Genomic DNA, 10,730 nt, shown 5'->3' with positions numbered 1-10,730 from the left:
CAGTCACACCTTTGGGCCAGTTGCTAATCCTTTCTATCTGTATATTGCCCTCTTGTGGTTGCATCTGGTCGCTGCAGACACACTTATCTTTGGGCCTGTAGGTAATCCCTTCTATTTGTATATTGCCCTCTTGTGGTTGCATCTGAGCACTGCAGATGCACTTATCTTTGGGCCTGTAGCTAATCCCTTCTATTTGTATATTGCCCTCTTGTGGTTGCATCTGAGCACTGCAGATGCACTTATCTTTGGGCCTGTAGCTAATCCCTTCTAATTCTATATTGCCCTCTTGAGGTTGCATCTGAGCACTGCAGACACACCTTTGGGCTTGTAGCTAATCCCTTCTATTTGTATATTGCCCTCTTGTGGTTGCATCTGAGCACTGCAGATGCACTTATCTTTGGGCCTGTAGCTAATCCCTTCTAATTCTATATTGCCCTCTTGAGGTTGCATCTGAGCACTGCAGACACACCTTTGGGCTTGTAGCTAATCCTTTCTATTTGTATATTGTCCTCTTGTGGTTGCATCTGGGCACTGCAGACGCACTTATCTTTGGGCCTGTAGCTAACCCCTTCTAATTGTATATTGCCCTCTTGTGGTTTCATCTGAGCACTGCAGACACATATCTTTGGGCCTGTAGCTAATCCCTTCTAATTGTATATTGCCCTCTTGTGGTTGCATCTGAGCACTGCAGACACACCTTAGGGGTTGTAGCTAATCCTTTCTATCTGTATATTGCCCTCTCCTGGTTGCATGTAAGCACTGCAGACACACTTATCTTTGGGCTTGTAGCTAATCCCCCAATGATGATGTCATAGGTAAAAGGGCGTGGCCAACTGGGGAATCCCAGGGTTCCGGACACCATTCAAATGACCAGGAGGTCCAAACACACATCTTGAAATTTGCAATATTTATTGGCGGGTTTAAAAATATTCTCTACCGGAGCCTTTCCAAAGGTATAAACATCTCATTCTTTTGCATCTGTATCAATAAATACATTTCTTGGTTTTGACAGCCGTGCAAAATAAAATCTTTTTGGGTAAGAAAATAGCAAGATTTGGGGGGGGGGGGGGGGGGCGGAATGGACCCGTAAACCCTGAAAAACCATCCTAAAGTGCTCCCTAACTTTACGCCGCTGCTCCCCAAGAAGAGTACACAAACTATGTGGCCAAAAGCAATCAATATGCCACAATAATAAATATGTCAACTCATAATAATAATAATATAGCAACTAAAAATCTGTGAGAAACCAAGCCAAAAGTAATCAATATGCCACGATAATAAATATGTCAACTCATAATAATAATAATAATAATAATATAGCAACTAAAAATCCGTGAGAAACCAGGCATTCAAAAATGCCGCTTCTGAATTGTCAAACTGAAAAAAATAGCAACATAATAAAGAATAAATAATGGAACATTAATGGTCAAAATAAATTAATGTATTACAATAATAAATATATCTAATAATAATAATACCTTAAAATGGGTGAAAAATGAGGCATTCAAGAATGTCGCCTGCAGTAAGAAAGCATCGGAAAGAGTACATGATCAATATTTTACAATAATCAATCCATCAATTGAACAAGGATTTCGGGGGGGGGGGGGGCAATAACCAACCTCGAAGAATAAAAAGGGAGAGTATTTTAAAGGCATGTTACGCTATAATAATGCAGAGGGGATTATTCAAATATACACCCCAATCTATTGTCACTCCTGTATAGTAATAGCAATTTTACCTGCAAACGAGGGGGGGGGGGGGAAGATGCCTCTCCATGCTAGGAAAATAAAGCTGGCAAGTATATGTCAAAGTGCCCCAAGGCAGAGGAGCACAGCAGAAAGGCGATGTTGGCAACCCCAACGTCCTGAATGATAGGAATGGCTTTCAGGGTTTCCCAATAAGCAGGACTCGTGGGAGATTATTACGATCCAACGACTGGAGAAGGTACTCTTTTGGGAGCCTCCAGCTAGCCTTGCAATGGCGGTGTTATCTTCCAAGCCTGGACCATGGATGGATGATGGTTCTGAAGGACTGGTGTCCCAATTCATGGATACACAACTTTAGGGACACTCCCATTGGACCTCAACTCCTTGCTTAGGGTGACCTCTCATCTCTCAAAGAGCCGAGCCACCTTTGAAAGAGCCAACCCTATGGTGGCTACCAAGGAAGGTCTATCAACATCGGGCAAAAATGGTGGACTGTTAGTTGGCTCTGTCCTTTCCCAGCTTTTCTACCTTCTCTAACTCCTTCCCAACTGATTAGACATCCTCCGAAATATGTTCATTGCCACAACGGCGTCTTTCAGGTAACCAGAAAACAGAAAGGCGGAATTCCCACATGCTGGGAGTCGCAGGTCAAATCTTTGGGCGAGCGTCTTGTTTCTTCAGCAAAGCGCGGCCAACTTTGGCTGTAAGGCGATGGTTGCAGCAATGTGTGTGAGTATATAATCTCTCTCTCTCTCTCTCTATATATATATATATATATATATCTATGAGGAGCGTCAAGTCAGAGGTGCCAGGATGAGGTCAAGTTCTGGGTGAGAAATGTAAACATTGTGTGTCTCCGAGGCAGGAGGGTGAGAAAGAGGACCAGAGATGGAGAAGGTTGGAGGACGGGCAACTGAGAAGTAAGAAAGGGCTAGTGGGTGTCTTCCATCTGCTGCTGGATTTTCTGCAACATTTCCTGCATGCGTCGCAACTGGAAAAGGAGAAGAAAGAGCTGAGAGGGTCTGGGTTGAGCGGGGAAAGGAGTCTGATCTGATGCTTCCACCTGATGGGTCAACCCACTTTCTACATCAGAGCGCCGTTACTTTTCCCCATGATGGCACAACAATATGGAATTCTCACCATCCCACCCTGGTGTCATGGCCAGCAGTTTCCTCCCCCAGGAAAGCATCACGGGATTCTGGAATGACTTGTAGAGGCTTCCTGAATTGAGCAGAAGCCGAAATCTGGATTAAAAGGGGTCTGGAAGAGATAGCTCTTTGGTAGCAGATAAAGTCATACTTTGGCACTGTTGTCCAGGATCTTGGCTCTACAACCCCGGGTTAGAATCCTGAACCATGACCTTGTTCCTGTAATTTTAAACTCTGCTGTCCCTGGAACCCTGTTTTGGACCTGGTTGTATCTTGAAACCTTGAGTCTGAATTCTGGACTAATTTCCTGGCTTTGATTTAAGGACAGGAGTTTGATTTAAGGACAGGCTATCTGGTTTGACTTTGGAACTCTGACTTTGGTTTGTGCTGTTGAATTCTGGAACGTTATTCTAAGAACTCTTGGTGTCTGACTATTGAACTGTGGTCTTGGCTATTCTTGCTCCTGAAGTACAACTGGATTTCTCTGTATTAATTGGACTCTTCGCTTTGATTTGTGGTACTACAGCTGCGTGCTGCAATTCTGTTTAGTTGGCCAGACCTTTCAAGTTGGCCAGACCTTTCCACCTGAAGAAGACTTTGTCAAGGTCAAAACCGGAAGTTCTCTACAAAGAAGCGGAAGCTCTCCATAAGGAAGCAAAGAGGAAAATCTGTGCATAGCAAACTTTTGTTGGAAATTTCCTTCTACAAGAAAGAAAAAGAAACTATTGTTTTAAAGAGGAAATCTGTTTAAAGAATCTTTGGCTGGAAATTCCCTTCTACAAGAAAGAAATAGTAATCAGTACTGTGAATATAACAAACTTATGTTTCATTGTATATTACTGTTTGTTGTTGTGGGAACAAGAATATGCTTGGAGAGACATCTGTATTATTATCCTTAGTGGGATGGGGAGATATCCATCTTACTCTCCAGAGTGGGATGGGGAGACATCCATATTATTATCCTTAGTGGGATGAGGAGATGTCCATCTCATGGTCCAGATTGGGATGGAGCAACGCCCATATTATTATCCTTAGTGGGATGGGGAGATGTCCATCCCATTGTCCAGAGTGGGATGGGGAGACGTCCATCTCATTGCCCAGCTGCCATGTGTCCAAACTCACCAGGTCTCAAGGGCTGAGATTGATTAAACAAAGCAATAATCCACTATTACAATAATAATCTCAGCCCTTGAGACCTGGTGAGTTTGGACACATGGCAGCTGGGCAATGAGATGGACGTCTCCCCATCCCACTCTGGACAATGGGATGGACATCTCCCCATCCCACTAAGGATAATAATATGGGCGTTGCTCCATCCCAATCTGGACCATGAGATGGACATCTCCTCATCCCACTAAGGATAATAATATGGATGTCTCCCCATCCCACTCTGGAGAGTAAGATGGATATCTCCCCATCCCACTAAGGATAATAATACAGATGTCTCTCCATCTCACTAAGAATAATAATATGGACATCTCCCCATCCCACTAAGGATAATAATATGGATGTCTCCTCATCCCACTAAGAATAATATGGACGTTGCTCCATCCCACTCTGGACCATGAGATGGACATCTCCCCATCCCACAAAGGATAATAATATGGATGTCTCCCCATCCCACTCTGGAGAGTAAGATGGATATCTCCCCATCCCACTAAGGATAATAATACAGATGTCTCTCCATCCCACTAAGAATAATAATATGGACATCTCGCCATCCCACTAAGGATAATAATATGGACGTCTCCCCATCCCACTCTGGACCATGAGATGGACCTCTCCCCATCCCACTAAGGATAATAATACAGATGTCTTCCATCCCACTCCAGACAATGAGATAGACATCTCCTCATCCCACTAATGATAATAATATGGACATTTTCCCATCTCACTAAGAATAATAATATGGATGTCTCCCCATCCCACTCTGGACCATGAGATGGACCTCTCCTCATCCCACTAAGGATAATAATACGGATGTCTCCCATCCCACTCCAGACAATGAGATAGACATCTCCCCATCCCACTAATGATAATAATATGGACATCTCTCCATCTCACTAAGAATAGTAACATGGACATCTCCTCATCCCACTAATGATAATAGTATGGACGTTTTCCCATCTCACTAAGAATAATAATATGGATGTCTCCCCATCCCACTCTGGACAATGAGATGGACATCTTCCCATTCCACTCTGGACCATGAGATAGGTATCTCCCCATCCCACTCTGGACCATGAGAAAGACATTGCCCCATCCCATTCTGGACAATTTGATGGACGTCTCTCCATCCCACTCTGGACAATGAAATAGACATCTCCCTATCCCACTATGTATAATAATATGGGCATCTCCCCGTTCCATTAAAGATAATAATACGGATGTCTCCCCATCCCACTAAGGATAATAATATGGATTTCCCCCCCCCCCCACCCCCCACCCCACTCCGGACAATGAGAATGGACATCTTACCTTGCAACCCTCGACAATGATATCAATTTCTCACCAACCCAACCTGGACTAAGATATTGATTTCTCCCCCTCCCTTCTTCATTTATCCACTCGATTCTTTTTCCAGATCTCACCTCCTCATCCTTTTCCCGGATCAGCTTCTCCGTTTCCGAGTCCGGGACCGGCGGCATGGCGGGGATGGGGAAGTCTGTCCCACTTTCTCTGGTGAGTTTGCTATTCTCAAAAGTAAAAACCAAAAACCAGAGAAAGAGAGGGAGGGAGAGAGAGATGGATGGATTTAATTCTACATATAATGTAACTATATTTTATCGTTGGGATACCTATATTGCTGTGCTTCCATTTGAACTCTTGCAGTTCCAATTGTCGGTCACAGTTATTTCTGGTTGTCATTAATGTAAACAATAACAACAACAAAAGCAATAGTAATAATGATATACTGGTGATAGTCCCCCCAACCCATTAAGAGTTTGGGAAAGTTACTATTATGTTTGCTGCAGGTCTTAGCATCCAACGATGTTCACGTTGTTTGGAACATTCCACGAAATTGAGCTCTAATAGCAATGTTTTCTGAGTTCTGACACTAACATCTTGCAGCCATAGGTTCCACAGGCTTCTATGGCAATGTAAGATACAGCAAAATGCATCTTGCAAAGAACCCACCAGTTACAGATCCTGAATGAAAAGGGGATTCTGGGGAGGCGCAATCCAAGCAAAGGAACTTTCCCAACCATTTCTCTTGCAATTTGTAGCATTAGGTTTGATCAAGGTGACTGCCTCATCTCTCTCCAGAATCCTTCAGATCCAGGATCTAGCAAAGGCACATCTGCATAAAGGGAGCTGGGTCTACTCAAGAGCAAGGCGGCAAAGCGGAGGGAGCTCAGCGTGTCTTCGCCTACGGGCGGCTACTTTCCAACACCGAAGCGCCACCCTATTAATACTTACCTACGTGATAGGATCTTCTATGGGATTCCCGTGTGTAGGAGGAAAGGCCTGGCTCTTCTACAGGTCCCGATCCAGCGAGGCTGTTGTCTTACGTGCCTTTGGTGTCAGTAGGATGGGATTGAGTCTGAGCTTTGAACTGCTATTCCTCTCGCTCTTTTGACATCTCTATTAAAAACTTGCCCTTTTCCCAAAGCTTTTGGGATTTCATATAATGCCATTTGATATACTTTGATCGCACCATTGGTCAGTTGGAATATGTTTTGTACTTATAGGCATAATTGTATTTTCTGTTTCTGGAGTGAAAGTGTTATTTCCTGTGTTGTCGAAGGCTTTCATGGCCAGAATCACTGGGTTGCTGTGAGTTTTCCAAGCCGTATGGCCATATTCCGGAAGCACTCTCTCCTGATGTTCTGCCCACATCTATGGCAGGCATCCTCAAAGGTTGTGAGGTCTCTGGGAAACGAGGCAAGTGGGTTTTATATATCTGTGGAATGTCCAGGGTGGGAGAAAAAACTTTTGTCTGCTTGAGGCAAGTGTAAATGTTGCCATTGTCATTGGCCAGCTTGATTAGCATTGAATCATTTCTGGATCCTTCAGTGGGAGTATATGGTCAACCACTGGTGGAAAATGATCCGGATTTGACATCTGAACATGAGGAAGAACTTCCGACTGTGAGAGCCGTTCAGCAGTGGAACTCTCTGCCCCGGAGTGTGGTGGAGCCTCCTTCTTTGGAAGCTTTTAAACAGAGGCTGGATGGCCATCTGTCTGGGGAGATTTGAATGCAATATTCCTGCTTCTTGGCAGAATGGGGTTGGACTGGATGGCCCATGAGGTCTCTTCCAACTCTTTGATTCTTTGATTCTTTGATTCTATGATCATTCCACTTGGACAATGCTATGGATTTCTTGCCACCCCACCCCATACAATGATATGGATGCCTCACCATTCCAACCACAAAATTCCTCTTGAGGACCTAGCAATCCCTAGTAATAATATCTTCACAGGGCTTCTGCACCTTTGGTACCACCTTTATAGGACTTCTGGACCTTTAATAGTGTCTTTCCAGGACTTCTACACAATTAGTATGATTATAGAAGGTCTGTACCTTTAATAGTATTTTTATGCAATCCCCTTGCCCTTAATATTATCTTTACAGAGCTTCTGTACCTTTAATAATATTTTACAGGGCTCCTGTATCTTTAATAACATATTTATAGAACTTTTATACCTTTAACATGGCTTCTGGGTGTCTAATAGTGTCTTTATAGAGCTTCTGTGCCTTTAACAGTACCTTTACAAGGCTCCTATGCCTTTAAAATTGTATTTACAGGACTTTTAATAATATTGTTATAGAACACCTGTACCTTTAATGGTGTCTTTCCAGGGTTTCTGTACCTTTACAAGTATCTTTATAGGGTTTCTGTACCTTTAATAGCATCTTTGTAGGGCCTCTGTATCTTTAATAGCATTTTACATGGCTCCTGCATCTTTAGTAGCATCTTTATAGAACTTTTGTACCTCTAATTGTATTTTCACAGGACTTCTGTGACATTAATTAGCATCTTCATAGAACTCCTGTATCTTTAATAGTCTCTTTACAGGACTTTTGTGCCTTTAACAGCATCTTTATAGGGCTTATGTGCATTTAACAGCATCTTTATAGGGCTTCTGTGCCTTTAATAGTATCTTTACAGGGCTTCTGTGCCTTTAATAGTATCTTTATAGGGCTTCTGTGCCTTTAATAGTATCTTTATAGGGCTTCTGTGCCTTTAATAGTATCTTTATAGGGCTTCTGTGCCTTTAATAATATCTTTTTACATTGTAAATACATATAATATTGATAATATTATAATGTAATACAATATAATACTACTACTACTACTAATAATAATAATATGATATAATTATATATTTTATATTAAATGTAATATTACTAATAATATTACAGTATAATGTTATAGTACAATGTAATATATAATATTAATATTGTGCTATGGTAATAATATAATATATTGTTTTTACTTTTTACTAGTAAGCTGCTCTGAGTCCCCTTCGGGGTGAGAAGGGCGGCACATAAATGCCGTAAATAAATAAAACTAAATTTTGTGCCTTTACTAGTATATTTATAGGGCTTCTGTGCCTTTAATAGTATCATTAAAGGGCTTCTGTGCCTTTAACAGCATCTTTATAGGGCTTCTGTGCCTTTAATAGTATATTTTTACATTGTACATACATATAATATTGATAATATTATAATGTAATACAATATAATAGTAATAAAAATAATATATTATAATTATATATTTTATATTAAATGTAATATTACTAATAATATTACAGCATAATGTTATAATACAATGTAATATATAATATTAATATTGTGCTATGGTAATAATATAATATATTGTATTTACTTTTTACTTGTAAGCTGCTCTGAGTCCCCTTTGGGGTAAGAAGGGCGGCATATAAATGTCATAAATAAATAAATTCTATGCCTTTACTAGTATATTTACAGGGCTTCTGTGCCTTTAATAATATCTTTAGAGGGCTTCTGTGCCTTTAGTAGTATCTTTATAGGGCTTCTGTGCCTTTAATAGCATCTTTACAGGGCTTCTGTGCCTTTAATAGTATCTTTACAGGGCTTCTGTGCCTTTAATAATAACTTTACAGGGCTTCTGTGCCTTTAATAGTATCATTACAGGGCTTCTGTGCCTTTAATAATATCTTTACAAGGCTTCTGTGCCTTTAATAGTATCATTACAGGGCTTCTGTGCCTTTAATAGTATCTTTTCAAGACTTCTGTGCCTTTAATAGTATCTTTAAAGGGCTTCTGTGCCTTTAATAGTATCTTTACAGGGCGTCTGTGCCTTTAATAGTATCTTTACAGGGCTTCTGTGCCTTTAATAGTATCTTTAAAGGGCTTCTGTGCCTTCAACAACATATTTATAGGGCTTTTGTGCCTTTAATAGTATCTTTTCAAGACTTCTGTGCCTTTAATAGTATCTTTTCAGGGCTTCTGTGCCTTTAATAGTATCTTTTCAGGGCTTCTGTGCCTTTAATAGTATCTTTACAGGGCTTCTGTGCCTTTAATAGTATCTTTACAGGGCTTCTGTGCCTTTAACAGCATATTTATAGGGCTTCTGTGCCTTTAATAGTATCTTTACAGGGCTTCTGTGCCTTTAATAGTATCTTTTTACCCGCTCCTTTCCAGACTTTAAATACACAGAATGTCAGCCAGGGTACCTCTGTTATGGTGCCTGAACTCTCTCTATCAAGCCACAATTAAAGGTACAGGAGCCCTTGTTTGGAAACGTGAACCCCTGTCTCCCACCAACCAAAGAGACCAAAAAGGACAACTGAAATCATTGGGAATATAATGTTTTATGTAAATGCACAGAAGCCATTCACAGGAGGCAACAGGAAAGGGGAAGGAGGGCATGCTGGGACGTGGCTGGGATGGCCGGCTACTCCATTGAACAGTCGCTGCAACAGAGTCTTAGAGACGAGGAGTCCCTCCTTTCCGCCCAATGGGGCCGGCAGCAAGTGGAACAAAGAAACAATAGAGACACCAAGCTTAGCTTCAATGCCAGACACTCAAGAGGGGAGACAGAGAGAGGGTAGGGAAGGCACACGTCTGCATTTTAGATGGATTAGGAATCAGCTGGTTTTCCCTGAAATAGGCAGTAAGAGCGCCTAAAGCTTTGGAGAGCTTCTGTTCAAGCATTTCAAAGCTCCCTGTTTGAGCAGTGGTGGCATGATCGTCAGCATAGATTAAACTCTCTGTCCCTTTTGGCAGTGCTCCCCTGAGGCAGGCTGTTCTTCTGTTTTTGACCCTGGAACTAATGCTTGCCAATGAAAAATGGGCAGCCATTTGTATAAAGTTCAGACTGCAACCAGGAGCGGAGAAACTGCCCCACTGAAATGAGGAGCTTAGTGAAAACATCTATGGAATTGGAAAAATGATGATCCTGACTGTAAATAAAGAATAGCAACTAAAACCCTCCACGAACCTTTCGGGATTGCGATGCCCTTTGCAAAAACACTACCCACGTAAGAGTCAACTGTTTCCACTTTGCCAAATTTATTTCTGTTGCAAACTCAGTTCCGTTGCTGCGAAGCACGACTCCGGAGGCTGGCTCTGGAGACAGGCCCTTAAAATCTTCATATATTTTTGTATTGCAAAAAAAGAGAGAAAATTGAAAAAGAAATCCGGGACTGGTCCGTGCTAACCTTCTGGTCAGATGCTCGGCTCTGCCGCCTCAACCTCCGGCGGTCTCTTAAGAACAGGCGATCCAGCTTCCTTGCTGATGCCTGCGATGCGGAGGAGGCAACAAAACGGTTACAGGTGCCTCCTCCGCCGTTCCACAATCCCGCTTTCCCTATGCAGGAGTCGACTGGATGCAAGGGTCTAGGGCAGGCATGGGCAAACTTGGGCCCTCCAAGTGTTTTGGACTTC

At 42.0% G+C, this 10,730-nt stretch overlaps 1 protein-coding gene across 7 annotated transcripts in view; it reads right to left on the bottom strand.

Moving 5' to 3' along the window:
• Positions 1–892: 892 nt before the first annotated feature.
• LOC132763319 (septin-4-like) overlaps positions 893–10,730 on the bottom strand; it is a 30,456-nt gene continuing 20,618 nt past the window's right edge. For 4 of the 7 annotated variants that reach the window (XM_060756712.2, XM_060756716.2, XM_060756711.2 and 1 more), the window contains 2 exons: positions 5,446–5,545; positions 893–2,697 (listed from right to left, as the gene is read on the bottom strand). In XM_060756712.2, coding sequence (XP_060612695.2) covers positions 2,638–2,697; positions 5,446–5,545 — 160 coding nt within the window. In that variant the 3' untranslated portion in view covers positions 893–2,637. Of the gene's footprint in view, positions 2,698–5,445; positions 5,551–9,315; positions 9,791–10,338; positions 10,586–10,730 lie in introns of those variants that run through there. The other 3 variants (XM_060756713.2, XM_060756714.2, XM_067472173.1) reach the window with 3 other exon arrangements.

The sequence above is a fragment of the Anolis sagrei genome, chromosome 11 (assembly GCF_037176765.1).
Source record: "Anolis sagrei isolate rAnoSag1 chromosome 11, rAnoSag1.mat, whole genome shotgun sequence".
Classification (NCBI taxonomy): Eukaryota; Metazoa; Chordata; class Lepidosauria; order Squamata; family Dactyloidae; genus Anolis; species Anolis sagrei.
This window is presented reverse-complemented; position numbering and strand designations above follow the sequence as displayed.